This window comes from Thermobia domestica, chromosome 2 (assembly GCF_964235325.1).
Source record: "Thermobia domestica chromosome 2, izTheDome1.hap1.1, whole genome shotgun sequence".
Taxonomy (NCBI): domain Eukaryota; kingdom Metazoa; phylum Arthropoda; class Insecta; order Zygentoma; family Lepismatidae; genus Thermobia; species Thermobia domestica.
This window is the reverse complement of record NC_137455.1, coordinates 249621439-249644307: the sequence shown is the minus strand read 5'-3', so window position 1 is coordinate 249644307 and position 22869 is coordinate 249621439. Positions and strand designations below refer to the sequence as shown.

At 34.9% G+C, this 22869-nt stretch overlaps 1 protein-coding gene across 5 annotated transcripts in view; it reads left to right on the top strand.

Moving 5' to 3' along the window:
* The window catches only part of LOC145678438 (uncharacterized), a 50995-nt gene that overhangs the window by 7243 nt on the left and 20883 nt on the right, over nucleotides 1–22869 (top strand). For 3 of the 5 annotated variants that reach the window (XM_081748560.1, XM_081748558.1, XM_081748559.1), the window contains exons 2-6: nucleotides 2402–2599; nucleotides 4764–4885; nucleotides 7712–7836; nucleotides 14234–14307; nucleotides 20016–20189. In XM_081748560.1, the coding sequence (XP_081604686.1) occupies nucleotides 2422–2599; nucleotides 4764–4885; nucleotides 7712–7836; nucleotides 14234–14307; nucleotides 20016–20176 (660 nt within the window). In that variant the 5' untranslated portion in view covers nucleotides 2402–2421 and the 3' untranslated portion in view covers nucleotides 20177–20189. Of the gene's footprint in view, nucleotides 1–2401; nucleotides 2600–4763; nucleotides 4886–7711; nucleotides 7837–14233; nucleotides 14375–20015; nucleotides 20190–20838; nucleotides 22108–22869 lie in introns of those variants that run through there. The other 2 variants (XM_081748561.1, XM_081748562.1) reach the window with 2 other exon arrangements.

The following is a 22869-nucleotide window of genomic DNA, read 5'->3' as shown; positions in this document are numbered from 1 at the left end:
ACAAACGAAATATCTATTATTTATGCCTTTACTTATAAACTTTAAGCTTCTGTCAAATAAAAATTACGAATGTTTTAAAAAAAAATAAACTTTAGCAAGAAAAACCCTTCCCAAAATACTTTTCTAAATCCGCCACTGATTCTCAGTATAAAATGATTTTTAAAGTTGTATCCGGAAGATTATTGCTAAACATGTAAACGAAACGAAATATTAGTTATGCCTGTACTCATAAACTTCAAGCACCCCCCAAATAAAATTAGGACTTTTTAGGAAACGAAACAATCAGAAAAAACCCTCCTAAAGTACTTTTCTAAATCCGCTACTGATTATTTGTATAGATTGGTATTCAAGGTTGTGTCCGGAAAATTATTGCTAAATCACTTCACAGCTACAGTATAACAGAAATGTGGAAGTACGGTTTGACGGATATATTGGAAAACGTACGCTTTGACGAATAAATAGAAAAACGGGCAAGTTGCTAACCTTTGCGCTAGAAGCTAGAGTACTAAAAGCTCTTAGAAATGAAACACGGATGACAAACTAGAGAAGAAAAAAGGTGTCGATAACTCAAAAGTTAAAATAAAGTTAAATAGCCTCTAAAATTACCCTCAAATACTACATTCTTCATGTTAGCTTTAATTCGTAAAACATGTGCTCCATCCATGTTGATGGTGAATTTCAGAGCGAAATATCACATTCAGGTCATGGAATTCTTATCTAACTATAGAATATACTATAAGAAAGCTATTTAGATAGAAAAATCATGAAATTGAAAAAAGCCAAAATTTCCAAAATTCTCGTTTTTTTCCCAAAAAAGCCGGCTTTTTATGTGAAAAAAACCATCGAATCAAAAAAGCCGGCTTTTTTGCATCTCCACCTACAAGTAAAGAGAGTGTTGTTTTATCGTTTGCTCTGTGTACCAATAATCTCATGTTGTGCGCATTTTTCTCTGATCAATCAAACAACTGCTGTGGAGTAATTATTTTGTCTGAAGATGTGTGCTGCAACCTTGCTCTAGAATATATGCTTTTTCGTTCCACCATTTAATTGATTTCTTATCATCACCGTCTCCTTTAGCCTAGCCGACATAACCATGGAATGTAAAACTTAGGTTTCATTTTAGGACTATAGTATTTGGTCTCAGGGAGAGTTGGCAATGTATTCTTGACAGCATGTTATATTGCTTTTTATTGTTTTTTCAAGAAAAAAAAAAAAAAAAGCAATGTCAAAGTATGTGGTACTTAATCATACATATATTATTATATACTTACATGTTCAGTTTTGTGTAAATAACAGTTACTCATATTGAACGTAACAAATATGTAAATGGTAATTAAAGGAGTGTGTTGGACGGCTATGGGGATGAAGGATGCCGTTAAACAAAATGTATGATAGAACTTACCCCATATCTTCCCATTTATATTCAAGAATTTATGTCAGGGTAAACAAAATTCGTGACGGAAATCGATCTTCACTTTTTTGTGGGAACCTTGAATAGAACTCAAAATAAAGAGTAGTTTGGGAAATTCCCTTTAATATCATATAATCACAAATTACTGGATTCTTTGCCGTCAGTGTGTATTGTTTTGCTCCATCCGAAATTAGCACAGAAGAACTCAAATCACTTGTAACTAAACCTTTGGGAATTCTAATACCGACACATTTTGGCGACACTGAGTCTGATCGAAATAGACTTTCTGAAATCGTTAAGTTCTATGATGAAAACTTAACTAATTGTGAAGACAAAGTTGAATATGAAGCATGGAGACTCCCTTTCAGAAACAGGAGTGATCGTTCTACAACCGGTACAGACAGTTTGATAGAGTATGACAGTACCTGGTTCCCTAACATAAACGTACTACTTAGAATTTCCTGTATCCGCTGATACACCAGAGAGAAGTTTTTCATCTCTACGTAGGTTGAAAACATAGGTGCGTTCCACTATGATTGAAGCTAGGCTGAATAGTGTAGTTCTGTTTTATGTTCATGGAGAAGAAGCGAGTCGTTTGAGTACAGACGAAGTAATAAACAAACTGGCAGAAATACATTTTTTTTTTTTTACTCACAACTTCAACACACTGTACGTGTAATGACATTCCATGAGTCTCCGTCGCCGTTTTCCCTAATTTGTAGCAAAATTTCATGTTAACGCATTGCTTCATTTGTGTTCCATTTTGCAATGACACGAGTTCTCACACTGACTCCGTTAGTTTGGTCGCAGGTGCATCCTTTTTCACTTTGGTGATTTGCTCGATAAGGGCGCTTGTTGACATGATACCCATTTACTTTCCAAAAGAATTTGATTTCATTTTAAATTGTTATCTGTATTAAGATTCACCCCAAACAGACATGAATTTTTATGTAATTGATATATGTTGACATTTTAATATGCATTTTATAGACTTGGATTGAGGACTGGAAATGGCTGAGGAAGACTGTCTGGCAATCTTTGAAGGCATTTCTTCGATAGTGAACGAGTTCCTCAAAGCTGATTCTGGAGTGGAGCTAATTCAAGATCTTAAAAATATCGAGAAACAATATGATATTGAAATGAGGGAACATCTTAAGAAAAAGAGCATGTTAATAAAAGATATTGAAGGTAAAACTTTTAATTAATTCTTAAATAAACTACTAAAATATTTTTTCTCATTTATACATTCAGTTTTAAGATTCCAAATTTAATTTGAGAAGGTCAGGTGAGGAAATATTTATTTCAACCGCAAAATCAGTAATTTTCTTTTCTTTTCTTTCCTTCCCTCTCCTTTTTTTAAAACTTTGTAAACATTTTGTGTTTTTTCCAATTTTTTTTTCATTGTATTTCTATAGAGTGTTAAGTATTGAAAATATTTTGATGCTAAATCTGCTGAGTAGTTTGCAGGAAAGAAGTATAAACTGGCTTTCATACCTTGGTAGCAGTAGTTTCAATTCAGTTATAGTATCTTAAAAATAACAACTAGACAGTAGTTAACATATTTTTTGTGCATATAGTCTCCTGTTCGATTCCAGTAGCAGAAAATATGGTTGAAATTCCTTGTCAAACTTGGATCCCTATTTTATAAAGTCTTGGTGGTGAACTGTACGACAACCATTCAAATTAGAATATACGTTCAATTTGAAATAGACTGCTTAAGAATTAGGTTTTTATGATTGAAATACAAAGCTTTGTTCTAAGTAAATGTGTTATTAACAGTTAATGACCGTTTTCACCTGTATTTTATTTATGTACTTCTTTATTAAAATTATTATCCGGACAATTATTTTAATGTACTGAATTTTTGTTCACATTTTGTCTGAACAAAGTAATGAATTACATAGTTTAAAATAAAGCGGAAACCTTGCTTTAGACTAGCTTTGTGTTGGAATGCAAAGTAGCTATAAAAACATGACAAAATTAAATGCTTTTACGCAGTAAACTGGAAACTTACGAAATTTGGATTTTACAAAAGTCGTAAATTCGTATCGGATTCATTTTTTTTTTCTTCTAAAGTTTAAAAGTAAATTCTATGATTAATATTTAGTACTAATTTTAATTCTGAAAATAATGATAGATAATCGAAAAATTAGGTCATATTAAGGAAGTCGATGTCCTGTAATACCGATATTCCAAACCCTATTATCATTTCGATCAATATGCTCCTTAACAAAATAAAATGTAACAGAAGAAAATGGTAAAGATAATATTTGTTGAAAAATGAAATCTTTGAGTTTTACGTACCACGTTATGCCAGCTAGGCTAAAGAAGACGGTGATGATGAGAAATTGATGGAATGTTGGAATGAATAAAGTGGGAGAAAACGGGAGAACCCCGAGAAAACCCACGAACACGGTGTTTGTTCACCACAAACTTCACTTGGCGCGAGCTGGGATCGAACCAGGGACCTCAAGCACCAGAGGTGAACTCTCTACCACTGAGTCACTGCGGCCCCAAAAGTAATGTTTGTTACGTGAAACAAGCAGTGGGCAACAGAGAGTTAAAGTCGTGCTCAAGCCATTCAGATCTCGCATACCGTACTGTGCTTGGACAACTCGGTGTCAATACTAATGAACACGTATGACTATTTAATTAGGTATTATATGATCAATGGAAAAAGCAACATATTTTTCGCTCACTATGTTCCTCGTACGTGCGTATTCAATGGAAGTAAAAAGAAAAATCCAAACACAGCAGGAGGTTGGGCATGGTGTAAATGGCTATGTATCGACTTCTAGCATGAAAATGTGTAACTGTCCAGGAAGCAGACTGGTAGTGTAGTGGTTAGCGCAGCAGTACGGTAAGCTAGAGATCTTTGTTCAGTTCTCTGATCAGTCCTCCATTTTTCACTCTTGGACTAGACTACTATTATAGTTCTTATCTGATAGATATGTGATCTAATTTGAATTATAAAAAGCACACATTATATATAGGACAATTACTCATCTAAATAAATGCAAAACTTCTTTTGATGTTATAATTCTTTTAGGAACTTACACAATAACGTACACGCAAAAAGGAAAAGAAAAGTCTGTATGAAGTTCGTGGAGATAAATTTTAGTCATGATTCAAGAAGAAACAAAGACAATTTGATCGTAATTGACATGGGGCAAACATTCTGTTTGTAATTGTGTTTGTAATGCTGTCGCAGAACGATTAGATCTTCATTAAAAGAGAAATCAGTGAGAGGTTCTTGTTTGTAACATTGCAGTATATATTTGTAAGTGCTTTAACGTACTGAAATCCATAATTATTTGTAATTCTTTATAACATTGTGTCAATATAATTTCAGTGTTGAAAATAGAAGCAGATTCCTTTGAAACTCACGTGAGAGAGGCAGAAGATAAAGTTGCTGTAGAAAGAGAATTGCTATTACAGAGAGAAAAATCTCTCATTGAATCGAAACATGATTTAGTGAGTATTGTACCTATATTCGTATATATACTATCCATCAATGTAATACAGTGTTTAGAAACAGCGCTAGTGGAATGTATCATAATTTACTTTATTTCTAGATACGAAAGAAGGAAGCATTACCTTCCTTTGGACAAATTCATCGTGGAGTGTTTTAGTTACAAACACTATTGCTAAACTTTTGGTGTTAATGGGAAGTTGTGACGGAGAGTTCCAATTCAATTACACTAAAGTATGGCCAAAAAATTATTGAATTAATTACATTTTAAACCTTTCCGCTTGCTCTTTACTTTGTTTATCCTTGTGTTCATTTCTTACGTATTTTACTAATTTACCAATGTACCCATTAGTGTTACAATTATAGTACTCGAAATATTTCTGGCAAACACTAGATAGGATTGGAAACAAAGCACGAGTCAGTCCATTGAAACCTTTTTCCTCTATCATTTATTTCACACTCCAAAGATGGACATCGAAAGATATTTTCGTTTTGGGCAACGCTTAATGTAATCATATAAAAGTACAATCACTCAATAGCTGACTTTCGTGAAAGAAATGAAACAATCAGAGGGTGCATGCGATCATATAATATAGTATGATAGTTATATATCACAACGTATAGTGAATGTTACACTGTAAAGAGGACCAGTGTAAATTCCGACCCAAGTTTAATGAAAAGTCTAGAATTCTCTTTTTTTATGTCTTATTGTGTTTCTTTTATATGGAATACAATATATTTTAAATAAAGAAACAATTTATTTTATTTATTTTAATGCAGAAAGTACTCAAAAGTTAGTGGATTACGGAAAATACTTCCTTTCATTTATGTGATATTCCAACCGTTCGAAATTAATTACACAATCTCAGTTTCTCGCTCAGGCTCAAAGCAACGTTTGTCACATTCTTACGTCGTCATTCTTCTTCGAGCAAGATATTTTCCGATAAAACAGCACACGGCAATTTACATGATGTATTGTGCAATTACATGCGGCTACCTGATATAAAAGATAAATACAATCTAAGTAATTTTAAATTGAACACTTAATGTCAGTGAGCGGAGGAGCTTTCCTTTGTCAACAACAACAAATATCTAGCGATCTCTCTACTCGCTAAAGTTGGAGGTGTAAAATGTGGCATATAAACTGGTGTGAGTCTGATACATACAGCAACGATTTGGGCATTGGAAATTCTATCTGCGGAAGGAGAAGGTATTCCTATTAGCGCATGCACATTTTTGTTGCTAAAAGGTCACGAAAATAAAGAAGCAAAAGTTAACTTATCTTGTGGGGTTACTTTTTTTTTTTAAAGAATCAAAAAAGAGAATATGTATGAATGAATACTCGAATAAAGCATAAGATAGGTCAAGTGATCATGAAGTCAATTGAATCATTTTATGTTAAAGTGAATGTTCCCAACATTCCAACACAGTAAATCAGGCGTTGTGTGTGTGAAAAATAACTGCTATTGTCCGTACAACTTGTTTTGTTTGTGTTTCTTCATAAGGATTTCTATTCCGGACAATTTTCAGTATCCCAAATTTAAATGTGTGTAAAATAATAATAAAAATTGTAATATTAACACCAATTCACGTGCTTAATATCCATTTCAGTATTAAACGACTTTCGGAAAAGAGATGGTCATGTAGTCAATAAATTATAAAAAAATTTAATGAAGGTTATACAATTATGTTCTTCAATAATTTCTTTCCAGCAAACACGAAATCTGAGATTCTGTGGCTATTATGTAATACAGGCTGATTACAGTTAAAGTGCCGTCATTCACGGGGTCCAGCGCGGGCAGTAATCAACGTATTACATTGAAATTTGGTAAATATGTTAATGAGACCATGCAGAAGCGAGTTACACTGGAAAAAAATATTAGTTCCACTTTCCACCACCAGGGAAAAATGTAGTGCTAGACAAGTAATACGCACGCGGAAATGGTCCTGAATGTGTAGATAGGACGATTATTTAGGTCGAAGGGGTCACACATCTGAGATAAATGTAAAGCAAACAAGGTTAAGGGAAGGTGATTGTAACAAATGACGCAAAGGGAACAACTTGAGGAACATTGGGAGGGTTAACAAAAGGTGCAATGGGAATGACTTTATTAACATTTGCTTTATTAAATTTATGAAAAAATCAGGAAAATTCTAGAAAAAATACTAAACTAAATATCAGTCTTTTCTTGCATAGAATGAGAAGGTAGAGCTGTGCAATATTTTGATATATCGAATGATTTTTTTTCATTATTTCAATTATTTCGATATTTTTCAGATTTCTATATTGCGATATTCCGATATTTTCCGTTCAATGCAAAAATGGAAGCGATCTTTTGTAGAGTTGCATCACAGATACCGATTGAACCGTTTCTATTGAACTTCGGAATATAATTGTCACCTGTCTCGAACTGTGTTTTTATCACGCTGCTTTGATTAAAATGTATATCTTGAGCGGAATATAAAAGATTTCTCTGTTTCTTTTAAGAAACTTAATGCTGAATTCAGTGCTACCAATCATTTTCAGCAATTGAATTCATCAAATCGGAATGATCCCTTGTTAGATACGACTTGTGCGATTTTGTTACATTTTAAAGAAGTACTTCATTAATAACACTGATATATGATGTAAATAACTTCTTTTGAAAAAAAAAAAAAAGTGGTAATTTACTTTTGAATGTGAGTTTTCTGAAGACATAATTTTGTTCGTATTTCATAAGAAAATGTTTCATCAATAACTGCTGCATAACATGATTTAGTTTAAGGAATTGGAGCGAGAAAGTTCAGTGTGTTGACTCTTACCTTTTTTTTTCTTCATCTCTTTTCAGAAAGGAGCACAGGTTAGATATAAAGATAGTGAAAAACAAATAGAACAACTCCAAAGAAACATCGAAGAATTGCTTTTCAATATAAAACCATCAGAATTGCAGCAAAAGGAACTTTCAATATTGAGGTATTTTTTAATTATTGTATTCCAAAGAATGAAAATGTATGCTATACACTCCTAGTGTTTAGTTTTATTGTGTATATGTCGTAGGTCCATGACACCTGTGATATACATTAGCTTTTGCAAATGGAACATATAATACAAAAGTAGTGTTCTTGTTACATTATGTGTGCCCTACATATTATTTTTTATACTCTATTTTTCTTTTTCATTTCTTCTTCGTACATACATTATTATTATTATTATTATTATTATTATTATTATTATTATTATTATTATTATCATCGTGCAAAGCATTTACATTTCGCCTTTACTTTGTATCATTTATTACCGTCAGGGTAAATGGTGACTATTATTTTCCCGAAGCGCCTTTCCTCTCTTCTACTGCGTCAGCTGAATTTGTTTTGCTAGTTTTCAGTTGTTCTTTTATTTGTTTTAGTGCTAGTATAGATTGCTCTCCACTTATACTGTCCTGGTATACTTTAAGAAAATTTTCGTCCCATGGATGATTGTATTCCTCACATTTAAAGAAAAGGCGCGTCTCTCATATTCCACACCATCGCAAAAGATGTACCTCCTTGTTCCATCTTTACCCTTCCCCTCCCACTTCTGCCACTCGTCGAGAAGTTAGTATCTGTTTCCTTTCCCCTTTGTTTTATATTTGCTATATAGTGATCGGATTATTCTTGCGGGATCGCCGTCACTAGAGCGAGGCCCGTGTAAAGTTTGAATTAGATATGTCAATTCAGAGTTTTTCTCCCTAGGTTGAAATTATTTAATACTTTAGAAGAATGCAACGGAAACGAAAATGTTTACGATCAAGATTATATTTGTTGTATAGATTGCTAAAATTTCTTACAAGTTACGTTATTTTCTGTCCAACTACAAAGTACAAGAAAGTAAAGTAATCAAGAAGGAAAAAAATCTTACAAAGTTTCTGTTTGTTCCTCGAATTATGTATTTTCTTTAATGTTATAGAAATTGATGAATTAAATTTGAATATTGGTAGGATCTACTACAGTATAGTTCTAATGGTGCCTTTGTTTTACATTCATTTAAAAGTTTGTTTGTAGATGTTTCCTTAACAGCACTTTTAATCATTTTAACTGCCTCTTGTACATTAATGTCTCTTCTCCACGCTAATTCCTGAAAACCAAATTCGTCAAGTGTCTTGTTAACACTTATTATCCAGTTACACTCATTCCTTTCCTTCTCTTGCGCCCTGAAGTAAATCTGTTGTAAGGGTTTGTTCGTTACACTGTATCGTAAATTTACTCAGTATTTAATTTTTTGTACCGGGTTATTACAAATGATTGATCCGATTTCATAAATTCACTGTAACCATATTATTGGACATATTGTCAGGAAACTTTGCAGACATATTGAAAAACTCAAAAAGTTTTTTTTTTTATTTATTTATTTTTGTGTGTAGCAGGTTTGCTTCTATTCTCTGTCACAAGAGCGCAGCAGTGAGCATTTATTCAAGATGGTGACAGGCGTAGAGAAAGCTTATGTTGTGCTCGAATTTGATCATCAGTATGTCCTAACAATGCAACGACACTTCCGAATGAAGTTCAACAAAGATCCATCAAATGCCACGTCCATTCGGCGATGATACACACAGTTTACAGTTTCAGGATGTCTCTGTAAGGGGAGATAAGTAGTCGGCCTATCTCTCTCGATGGATTGGAAAATCGATGGATCGGTTGTGATAATGATGATTAGCAATTCCTGTCATGTTCTCCATGCTTTCCATACCTAACACCATGCGATTTTTTGTGTGGGGTTATGTGGAAGATACAGTGTTTACACTTCTCAGCCAGTGTCTAGGAGAACTGAGAGCTCACATCAACAGTACTTTCCAGCGGGTTGATAGAGACATGCTTCACCGAGTGTGGGAAGAACTTGATTATCGACATAATATCTGCAGAATTGCCAGGAGGGACACACACAGAGCACTTTTTGAGTTTTTCAATATTCCTGCCAAGTTTTGTGACAATATATCCAGTAATAAAGCTACAGTGAATTTATGAAATTGGGTCAATCATCAGTAATAACTCTGTACTTTCGTAGATGTGCTGGTCGGCAACCTGCCTGTTTCTAAGAGTGCCACGAAGTTCAAAGCCTCTCTTTGATATTCCTAGATTCTATTCATTAAATTTATTAATCAATATATTTATCGTATTTTCCATTAGCTCTCCAAACTTCATTTCAATGTGTTAATATCGGATGAATCATTGAATCGAATATCTGCATGGCCAAATTAATAAATGACTGTCTGTCTCCTGTAACACCATGCCTTCTTTGCTGTAAACAATCCTCTTTTAGCTGCTGCTAGTACTTGTTTCTGATGTTGTGCCCATTTACCATTGTATGTTATTGTGACCCCCAGGTATTTAAACGCGTTTACTAATTCATTTCTTTTACCGTCGTATGTCCGAAGTTCCTTTTTGTTCAGATTGTGTCCGTTTTTGAGTGCTACGATTTTTATTTTTTTAACATTTACTTTGAGTCTTCATTTTTTGCAGTATTCATAAACCCTATGGAATGCCCGAGGTATCCCTATAAAGATTATTCCTAACATAGTTAAATCGTCTGTGTATAACAAGACTGGTATAGGTTTCTCTTCAATAAATCGTGGATGCATTTCCATTTCTTTAAAAGAAAGCTTCACATCATTTAGGTGACAACTAACAACCTTGTGATAAACCAATGTGTGATTCTGAGTTTAGTTCTTTTGCTCTTACCTGTTTTTACGCAAAACCCAGCCTTTTGTATGTTTAATTCATTCTATCATTGACCGTCACATCTCCTACAATATGAAGTTTGTGATATAACGCGTCATCAACTGTCTTCTGAAAATTGACAAAACATCCGTATAATCTCCCCTTCCCTTTTCTTGGCTAGTTCTCGGTCTACAATAGTCCGTAGCATGAATATATTAGCTACTGTACTAAAGTGTTTGCGAAATTCCGCTTGTGCCTGTCATAATTTATTCTAAGTGCGTTGGGCTAAAATCTTCGTATACATTTTGCTAATGATAGGCAGTAGAGTAATGTTTCGGTAGTTATTCGAATATTTAATGTTACGCTTCTTTTTGTACATATTACATATAACCCCATTTGCCCAAGTAGAGTGTAGCTGTGCCTCATCCCTTAACTTATTCAACCACTTTGTCATTGCATTTAATATGTTTTTGTAATCTGCTGAATATTTGTAGAATTCTACGGGAATTTCATTTATAGCTTCTGTTTTGTTATTTTTAATGGGTTTGATAGCTACCTTTACATCTTCCAGTATAATTTTACAGTCTAAAATGTCATCCTTTGTTACTGGCATATACTAGTTATACTTGTGCTTTCCCAGTGATCTTTTATTCCTAAAATATATTAAAATGTTGTTCCCGCTCTCTGGTAGTTATTTCTTGTTTACCCAATCGTTATATCATGCCTCTCTGTTTTTTATTTTTCATAAAATCTTTTAGTGCATGTAGACACTTGTCATTTCATTTGCATTTTTTCTTATGACACATTTACCTACATTTGTTCCTCTTTTTCAAGCATATTCCTCGCTTTTGCCGAAATATTTTCAACGCGTTCATGAACTCTGTACGTGATGGAGAGCAGTCGTCATCGTGCTACTATTTAGGAACAATATTTTCCGAGTTCTGTTGGTTGTGTTTTCATTTTACGTCCTAGTGAGTAGTACCCAGGTATAATGAATTGAATATTTTATTCGCGCTTTCCATGTCTCCATTATTATGTATGTATTTGCGAACGAATTTGTAGCCATAGGGGTCATTCCATATGAATTCACCAGATTGAAGGAACATTTGTTGCTTCATAGTCACAGATTTGGCTGATTTTTTTTGTACTGAAAGGTAGTGTGGTCTAAGTAACAGAAATGCAATATGAGAACTTTTTAATAGATAGAAAATACAGGGTGTTCAAAAAGTGACGAATTTCTCCAAATTGGCCGTTTCTGAAAAACACCCTACGACAGAAAAAGAGCCATATCTCAAAAATTATTTGACCAATTGTAATGATTTTGGTCTTGTTTGAAAGTGGAAAGTCTGTACAAACCAAAAATGTCATTTTTACATGCGTAACTCCAAAAATCTCAGAAAAATCTTGCGAAATATACAAAAAACACTATCCAAAATAACACCCGAAATGACAATTTTTTAAACGGTGAATCCCAGGAGATAAAACAAAATAATTTGGTACATCACCTTATCAACACATACACAATAACATAAATAAAAATTAAAAAGGTATTATTTCTGACAATGAAATTGTCACAATTTTATTGTACCCTTACCTGGTTGCTGTCTGACGCTTTAGAAGAGTCTGTATTTTCGCAAAGACATGTACTCTTTCGTTTCCCTTTAATTAATTTTTGGAGCATATCCTTATAATCTTTATGTGAATTGTTTGCAGCACCAACGTGACATTGTGATTATATGTAGGGCCACACAATCTTTGAAACGTAACTGGCAAAAGTTAGAAAATCCAATAATGTTCTAGTGAATGTTTCTCCTTAAAATATATATTTTCTTTAAGTTGAAGAATAATAGCCTCTTCTGCTTCAAGATCTTTCCATTCCCAACTGGCACAGATATACAATCCTTTTTACCAGCACACTCGACTTATATCGGTAGGTAAAATTCTTGAACTCATCTTATAGTATCTTGGCGTACACTTGCTTCTTTTCTTTTCCCAGGTTGGATGAATCAGAGCCATCTATTGAATATGTGAAGAATGTACATTGTTCAGTTCTGCCATCTGTGGGTAAGTAACAAAACTACTTAGCTACATGAGAAACAACTCCAAACTTGTACAGTATAGTGAGTGCTGACATTGTCTGAGTGGGTAAAAATGGAGACTTGTTTCCTTTGTAGTGGTGAGCATGTGGAGATACAGCCATTGTACTCTGTGTCTAGTTTAAGTGCAGAAAACCAAGAACTTCTTAAATTAAGAGCAAGACTTGTCCAGAATGAAACAGGTGACTTTGCTTCACTACATATTTGTGAGAGTCACAAGATAGAATATCTCACAAGATATGAACATAACCAAAGAAGATGCTGTGACCCTCTGAATTTGCATTCTCATAAACCACGAAAGAAATCTCTTAAAACTATAACACTGAAAATGTTGTGTAAAGTCAATCTTACAAATCTGAACATTGCACCAGGACAGAAAGTGTGCATTACATGCTACCAAAATATTTTTACTGCAGGTAAAACGGAGCAACAAGATACATGTGCTTCACAGTCTGAAGATATAGAGTTTTCTGAACCAAGTACGTCTTTGGAGGGACTGAACACCTCCCTCACTGCTGTTGGGTGTTCACCTCTCAAAGTTGAGAAACTATCCAGAAAAAGGCGTACACCATACATGAAAAAGAAACTGTTAGATTTAAGTGCAAAATGTGTTCAAACAGCAGCAGATCTATTACATGTTCCTCCTCATGAGTTACACAGTGTTCCAACGCCGTGCACTACCACATGTTCAGACTGTGACACATTGATGGAGGGGCTCAGGAGAAAATTTGCTGTTTCTGCCATCCCGGATAAGGTGCAAATACTGACTCTAGTTCCTAACTCATGGACTATACCACAGACTATGGAATATTTTGAAACAACTGAATACATGGTTAGACAAGCACGTACGATCAGAAACACAGAAGGTATTCTATCCAAACCTGGCAAAAGAAAAGGTGCAAGTGTAAGCAATGATACTATAAAATGTGTTCAAGAATTTTATCTACAAGATGATATAAGTCGAGTTTGTGCTGGTAAAAAGGATTGTGTGTCTGTGCCGACTGAGAATGGGAGGGAATTGAAACAGAAGAGGCTGTTATTGTTCAACTTGAAGGAAATCTTTACATATTTTAAGGAAAAGCATCCAACAGAAAAAAAAATGGATTTTCTAATATCGCGCTAAGGACTGTGCAAGATGAGTATAAATCTCTTCCTCACCCACCTGTTCCGTTGATATCTCTTCCGGCGTCTCGATCACTTCTTGGAAGGGAAGACTTTCCCTGATGATCGGGCGGTGCAACATGCGATTAAAGACTTCTTTTGCATCCCAGACGCGGACCTTCTTTCGCCATGGAATGGAATCCAGTCGTTGGCTGAGCGATGGCGAAAGTGTATGCATGCAGACGGCGACTGTTTTTCTCAACAAGGTATTGTAGTCTTTATTTTTAACCTTTGGAAATCATGCATCTGGAGCGGATATTTCATTCGCACCAACCTAATATTTTAGATGTGTAATACTTCTCTGTAGTTTATTTTTTCTTTTCCTCGTGTCTGGTGAAGTACTTGCCGAAAGGTTATCTTCGTATTCTAATATTTTTACTGCTTTTTGGTAATTTTATTTATACACTTATTTATTTTCAGACAAGAATATGAGTTGTGTAAATCATCAGGAATCCGATGGGACTACAGTGCTCCTGCTGACACATTGAAAGGATGTATCCTTTTGAAATTTGATTTTTAAATGTTATCGATTAATTACTCTTTATCAGATCTTTGTCTCGAGTAAGTGTAAAATATAGATAAATCCTGAACAAGGTATCTACTAAATATACCAAATTCGATTAAACTTAAAATGAGAAGCAGTATTGTATTTTTTAAATAACGTATTTCAGTGTGGTAAAACCGGGGATTGTCAGGAAATTTGAAATATTTTAAGCATATGTTTAAAAGTCCGAGAATTAATACTATGATTTCAAAATTAATGCTGGAATGGAAACACTGTCTACCGCGGAAAGAAACTTTTGCTCTCTTGAACTCCATCATTGCTGTATGGTTAGGGTATGGGCCTTTGATGCAGGAAATTCGGGTTCAATTCCCGGTTGGTGGATATGCGGTTCAGATCCCACGTTAAGCTGTATTTTCACGTCTCATATAGCCTCGATCCTGAACAGTACGCTAAACCTCAAATTAACAGAAATTTCCCTTCTCGTCTCTCACCAATTTGCGCTCCTGAATGTGTATCTGGAGAGGAAAACCTTTAATTTTTGCTGGGGTGACAGATTGTAAAAAGACATTATAATTGATGGACAAAAGCAATTCAAAGACAAGAAAAGCCCACGTAAACGTCCTCATACAAGGTTGTATGACGAAATCATGAAGTACTGCGAAGTGGAAGAAAATTGTCCAAGATAGATGGTTGTGAAGAAGAGTTGGCTTTATCCATCATTGGATTCATTATGTATCCGCTTAATATAACATCCTTCCACGTTTTCTAATATACGAAGGCTAATCAATAAAGAATGATCGTAAATAAATAAAACATAATTGAAAACCTGTACTAATTCTCCAAATGTTGATGGTCTTTTTCAAAATAGACCCCATTACATGCAATGCACTGTCCCAACGTTTATGCCAGTCATCAAGGACATGCTGGAAGTCAGTTTTGGACAGATCCTTGAAAATTGCCTCCGCGGGTTTTACCACTGCTCCTGTAGATGCGGAAGTAGAAAAAAAAATCACAAGGGGCTAAATCAGGGCTTTATGGAAGATGTGGTACACACGGAACGTTGATCTTTGCAATATAGTCAACAGAATTTCTGTATTGTTCTTCGCGTGTCACTTCCATGCTGACTTATGCGAAACTGAAACTATGTGTGCTTGAACGGCTGCCAAGCTCGCATTCCTGACACCATGACCTCCAAAGTTGCTCGATCCATGCGTCACTTCTCCCACTACGCAGACGTGTTTCGTTTTCTATGCCTTGCTCTTGTATTCATCTTATAAACACTGATGATCAGTCTTTATTTATCAGCCTACGTATATTTACTAGTCTTCGGCGGTATTTCCGGAAAAGCGGCGGTAAAAGCGGTATTTCCGGAAATGCTGTGGCATATACCTGCTTGTTTTGAATGAGTTTCTGTACCGAGGTTCATATTTCTAACATGTTTCCTCTAATCTTAAGGGATTGCGAATATAGCCAGCTCTTTATAACAGTTACAACCCGTAATGTTGTATCTTCCCGCCTTTCTTCTTCCCTTCCAAGGCAAACATTAAAAAAATAATAATAATAATAACGCTGAAATACGTCAATTATTATTTTAAATATAAAAAAATCTGAATACCAATTTTCATGCCTCTAACCTTAAGGGATTTCGAAATATGGACATCTTATTACAACAAATGTAACTTCCGTCATTTTATCTTCCGACTTTTTTTACTGTCTAGCGACGAAAGCAGAGAAGAAAGTTTGGTGATCGTGAAAAAAATCGAATTCGAGATTTCAACGGATTACACGTTTCATGGCACTTAGATACCGAAAAACTGACTTTTCGACATCCGTTCGTCCTGATGTACACTCACGTAGAGAGCATGCTGCTCAGCGTATCTCAACCAGATTTTACACTTAAGGCTTTTGTGTGTTCCTCCAGGAAAAGATTTCGATTTTTCTTACTATCCCTAAAAATAAGGGTAGTTTACTTAAGGGTAAACATTAAAAATTGCAAACTTCTCAGAAACGTCTCTAATGATTTTGTTTATATTTCATAAATCAGTTTTCCAAAAACAACCACATCATGTGGTATAATTCATTTCTCTGAAAAAACTCGGGAAAGGGTAGTTTATTCTTGGAGACGTTTTCTTCCGATGATTTTCTCAAAAACCACTCAGGCGATTTTGTTCATATTTCATAAATACATAAATATTTCATTAATAACCTGACAATATGGCGAAGCTCATTTGTACTGAAAAAATGTACGAGGGGTAGTTTATTTTTGGGGGTGGGTTTCTTTCGCATGATTTTCCCAAAAACGATTCAGGCAATCTTGTTCATATTTCACAAATAAATATTTCATTAATGACTAGAAAATATAGTATTGATCACTGGAAATGAGAGCTGGGTGTACCTATATGACCCAGAGAATAAAGTGCAATCCAAAGAATGACTTGGATGAAGTTAAAACAGTTTTAAAATCATGGGTCAAGAAGCAAACCCATGAATTTTTCCAAAATGGTTTTGATGTGTGATTTCGACAATATCGCAAATGTGTTCAAAATCTTGAGACTATGTTGAATGATAGTTTTCTGTAGAGGACAGTTCAGGCTATGATCTATAATACCTGTTCATATGTTCCTTAATCTGTTATATGTTCATCAATACACTTTTTATCACAGGATGCATTACTTTTTGATCCGCCCTCGTGATTTGCAAAAATAAATAAATAAAAGTATTGCATAGTTATGCGCAATAAACTTAGTTTGGGGAGGCTTTGTATTTAACAATACACAAGATTTTAGCGAGACCTGGGTTCGATTCCCGGCGGGAGCTCTTGTGGTTCGAATCTCACGTTAAATTGTAAGTCCACGTGTCACATAGCCTTGCTGGCTGCTGAACGGAACGCTAAACTAAAAATATTTTTTTTTTTTTTAGTTCTTTCTCGTTAACAAATGCTTCCAAACTCACAATCTGCTGGTGTGAATACAAAATATTAAGGAAGGAAGTAAATGATTAAGTTTTATTTGTTTATTTTAATATATAGTTTCTGCTAAACCGAATTACCTTAACGCGTGACTTCAGTGTACATGGTGCTTTTCTTCTCTCATTGGAGTGTTTCGAAAGTTTTGCAACCTTTTTCTTGTATTGAAAACCAAGTCTGACTTTGAGATAGTTCAATCCCATTTCGCAACAATGACCTGCTTCCAACAATGGTTGAAAGGAAATACGGAAATTCCAGTTTTCTAAATATCTTTACTGGGAATAGCACTAAAAATGTAACACTTCCTACGATAAAATGGACGGGAAGTCGTATTTCGTTTAACTTGTAAATTTGAAGTTTACTCTTCTGTTTTGCATTTCTTTTACAACAATGGCTTTTCAATAATAGCTACGAATAGTGTTTAGTGAGAAAAAAAGGGTTTAGAAACTGGTAAATTAGTCGTTCCGAAAGTTTAAGAACGTTTTTCTTTTATTATAAACTAAGTTTGGCTTTGAGATAGTTGGATTCCTATTCGCAACATTCAGAAGGAAAATATCAAAATTCCACAAAATCCTATAACGAATGCTACTGTAGAGTTTTGTTGTCTTTTGATCGAAAACAATCAAATTATTGATTATTTCATAAACAATAATTGCCCCCACCAATGAGATCAATAATATGGAAAATTAAAATATACAGTTCCCTAGGTATTGGGTGTGAATTTTTCGTAGTTAGTTTGTTTTGGTTGAATTCTTTAATTGTTTGTTATTTTTGGGATTATATATATATATGTATCTCTTTACATGTAGTAAAATTGATGACGATAGCACCATTGTTTGAGCTAGAATCAAACTATTTGAAGGTCCAAAACAACCGTGTGTTACATTCTGTAAATCCCTTGGACAAAGTCACATTATATATATTAGAACTGTATTTAAAAATATAATTTACATTTATCGTATACATACCTGTTTAAGAGAAGAAATTGAAAAATCAAAGATACGTCAAAATGACAGTTTTTGAAATTAGATTTTGAGTGGAGTGATTCACACAGAATCCCAGAAACATAATAATTTCTAAACGATAAGTAATTCCTTAAAATGACCAGAATTATTTTATGCAAGCTAATCTGAAGGAGATTGAGAGGTTGGTTGATCCCGGTTCATTGAGCTCCAAACTACGTGAACTCCCTGGGCGGTAATCGAACCAGGGTCTCCCGCACCAAAAGTATGTACGCTAACCGTATAGCCTCGAGTGAGTTGGGATTAAGAAGTGCAACGCTGTAGTTCATAAGAGCTGTGCTGTAGCTTTTTCATTGAACTGTGCTCATAAACTGTAATGAAGAGTAATTTTATACTTTTTTTTATCAGAAGTATTCTTAAATCTCAATTCTTTCGAAGTCCAAAAAAATTATATATATACGAGAGCAATTCGAAACAACTCCGTTTGTGCATGTGCGAGAAATGGTCGGAAAGAGCGATATCAGTCCTGTGGCGCTGTGTGCAGTAGTTCAGTAGACGGTCAGCAGTGGAAGGAAGAGGTTGCGTTGCAGTTCACTCGTCCACTATAACAATTGAAAACGAATGCTCCAATAGAAGAAACCGCCAAATGTGAAGTGCGTGCGGTCGGCAGCTGCGATTCATCGTGAACTGTGTGTGGTGTTTACGGACCAAAAATGATGAGTGAAAGTGTTGTACGTAAATGGTGTCGCATTTTAAAGGTGAACTCAAAAACTTTTTAAACAGTTCCACTGGGATGTTTTTGATCATCCACACTCTAGCCCAGGTTTGGCGCCAAGCTACTACTACATCTTCAGGCACATGAAACAGTTGCGTCGCATCGCTTCGACAATGAAAATGCGCTTCATGATGCTGTTAGCAGGTGGCTTCATTCCCAGGCGGGATATTATTATTATTTTTTTCAGAAGGAATTTTAAACCTTGTAAAACGTTATGACATGTGCCTCAATTTGAATGGTGAATATATTGAAAAGTAATGTAATGTTTACACACATATTATACACATTACATGACATTTCTAATGTGTATAATGATGAAAATTCTGTATCTGTGAGTGTATGCGATTGATAACCAAACGGCGTTTTTTTTTTTTTTTTTTTTTTTTTTTTTTTCGAATTGCCTTCGAATATGTATATAATCAAAAATATAGTATAGCATATGGCCATACAGACAGAAACAAACGAGCGCCAGGTCGTTGTGCACAGATCAAACTCCAGTAATGAGAAAATGTTTCCCAGAAGTTGAATTTGGAAGAGGGGAGCAGGAGCCTTGGTTATCTGAACTGAATTCCATGGACTCTGTTATATGGGATATCTTGAAGTTTTAAATATATGCTGTGAAAAATGAGGTTGGATCGTCGAGAGAGAATAACCACTACGACGGCTGCCGGACTCTCACAGGTTTCGTGTGTTGAGAAGGTGACGGACATATTTAGCACGTTTTCCTTGAAGATAATATAGTATTCATCAGTTCTCCCGTTTGTTTCCGACTTCATAGTCATCTTTTACATGATGAAGAATAGGACTGATATAAAATCATTTCTTGTAGGCAATATGTTTGAGCTACCGTAAGACAAGTTTGTAAGTTTCTGTTGTTTCTTTTTTTTTTTCTTTGTTTTTTAGTTATCCATATGAAATGATAAAGTATGAAAATGCTTTATTGCTATTAGTTCTTTGTCAGAAACATATATGGGATTCCTTAGCCATATAACCAGACATAAAAAATAAAAAGACGGAGTATGTTAAATCTTTTAACATCAACATTCAAGAGAATGTGGATCGTGACATCTCTGAATTCATGTGGAAACTTGTTCGTCAGTCATTAGCTGAAAAACGCAAAGAAAGAAAGTTACCTCTCAGCGAATCAAATTCATGATCCTGCTTTCATGGTACGTATGATTGGAAATGTTTTTCTTTTAGAGAATATTGACGTAATAAGGAATAAAACATACTAATGGAAATAAATAAAAATGCATAAAAGAAACTAACTATAGGAAAGTTACTAGGAATTATATACCGGGTGGACCATTTATCTTGAAACGCTCTTCCAACTTTTAAATAAAAATAAAAAACGGGGAAATTTCTGCCTCATAGGATGGTACAATGTGAACATCGACAGGATAATTGTTCGACGTATTCGGTAATACCACAAGATTAGCAATGTTGCTAATCCAACCCAAAGGTATATTTTTCAAATAACACTACGTCAGATTATTAAATATATTTCAAATCTAATATTAAACAAAAGATTACAACACTATACTCATTACTCAGTGTTAGAAACTAAGGACCTACAATATCATAAATATGGTTTCACAGACAAATTTTGTAAGCCTCTAGATCAGTAATAGTGCAAGTGAGACAAACTGGACAATGCACATCCCAAGTACTTTAGTGTCGAATACTATGACCATGATATACACAGTCTGGTCAAATATTTTGTCCCAAACACGTACGAAAAATACTAGTAGCTAGAAATGTTGTAAAAACTTTAAAGTTGGCTGAACTTACACCATTATTGTCCTTTGTTTCTTGCAGAGTGAAGATGGAGTGGGGAAAGAAAGATCATGTTGCAGTTTTGGCCCTATATAAGACACTCTTACTGCAGAAACTGAATATTACACAGAAATTCATTTATCGCACCATGCAGCGATATAATGAATCATCTCCTGTCGAGTTTAAGCCTCGCACTGGTAAGGACACCAGGTGTCATTAAAGCAGTGAAGGCAAGAATCACTCAAAATCCGGCCGTAAGCAGAAACTCGTAGAACCGCATACCTATCGCAGTAGGACAGGCTAGCTGTTAAATCAGCGCTTGATGAGAATGCGACGTGAATGATCAAAGATGCTTCTGCAGCAAGACGCGAATAACAAGCATCGACAAATTTTGTTCACAGATGAGAAAATTTTCACTGTTGCTTGAAGAATACCTCAATAGACGAAATGATAGGGTGTATGCTGCAACCAATGGTGCAGATGTAAACAAGTTCTCCGAGTCCAGCGAGGCCATCACCTTGCATCAGTGATAGTTTGGCAGGGTGTGTCATACCTGGGTTCCTTTAAGTCCTATTTTTGAAAGAAAAAAAACAGGGGTCTTGCTCCAACAGGACTCAGTGCCAGCTCGCAAGACCAAGGCGTTGCAGGAGTGGTTTCGTCGCAACAAAATTGCGTTCATCACCATCCAAGAATGGCCCTCGTCCAGTCCAGACTTAAATCCTCTTGACTACAAAATTTTGTACTATTTGGAGGAGAAAGTGTGTGGTTCGCCTCACATGACTGTGGGCCGCTTGAAGTCTGCTATAGTGAATGCTATGGCTAACATAAATATTATTGTGTACCACAATGTAAAGAAACAAAATATTTAATTGAATTTTAAAATGTGTATAAAACAGGCAATGTATGAAGTGAAGGCAGTTTGAATATTCTTTAGGATTCATAATCCAATGGAAAATTTAGAGTGCCTTGACTTCTACAATGCAAATGACCGGCGATGACTTCTAGAACTAGGAAGACTCAGAAAGAATGTGCAAGAATGTTGACATGACGGAAAAATCATATAAATACTACCGGATTCTCTTCCGGGTAGGAGAAGTTCTATTTTGACGTCGAAACTCTGCGAGTCAAATTATTCATAATTAGTTTCTGTCACTCCGTCATTTTGTCCATCAGAGGTTCTGCTCGTCATCGTTATCAAAAGTAAGTGATTATGCATTGTCTTCTCTAGTCTTTAAGTCATACCAGTCCACATCATGCTCTGTAGTTTTTCAGTCATTCAAGATCAGTTCATTAAATTCTTGTTCTAAATTATTTCTGTGTTATCGAATTTTATCTTTGAAATTCTACTCCCATGTTTCTAATTCTGAGCTACGCTATCTACGCCCCCAAGACTTGCATTAGTTTAAATTACTTCTTGGAGGAACTGGGTGGATGTTAAGGCCATTCAGTAGTTTTCATGTATGAGAATTGTTTGGGGTTTGCGACCCAGACAAGAGGTCTCCGTTCGACATGCCTCCAGAAGTTTCTAACTGCCTTTTACGTCACAAAACCGGTCACGTTTGAGGTAGATTGCAAACCTATTTTTAAGGTTTTAGCATGGTGGAGTGCGCGGTTTTTTGGATAGTGTTACAAGCTATTTTGTATGTTGAAATTCACTGTTCAAATTGATTTCGGTATCGTAATGTTTCACCAAGAGCGGGAGTGTGCAATCATATTTCAAAGTGTATTTAAACGTTTTAGAATTTAAGTGCTAAGGTTGTATTTAAGGTGGTTTAGAAATTTAAGGTTATATTACATAGAGTACAATGTTATATTAGTTATTTAAGTTAAAAGATTATTTTCTTGCCTTATTTTGCTCATGCCCATTGATGAGTTAACAGAATTGTTAGATGATATACATTTACATGTAGTGAAATTAAAGAAAAAGTCAGCGCAAACGCAAACAAGATTTCCACATAAATATAATACTAGGCTAAACAGCAAAATGAATCAAGGAACGAATACAGAAACTCCGGCAAACAATTCGGTTAAGGTTGAGATTGCTCGAGATTTGTTGCCTATTCCGAGGTTCGA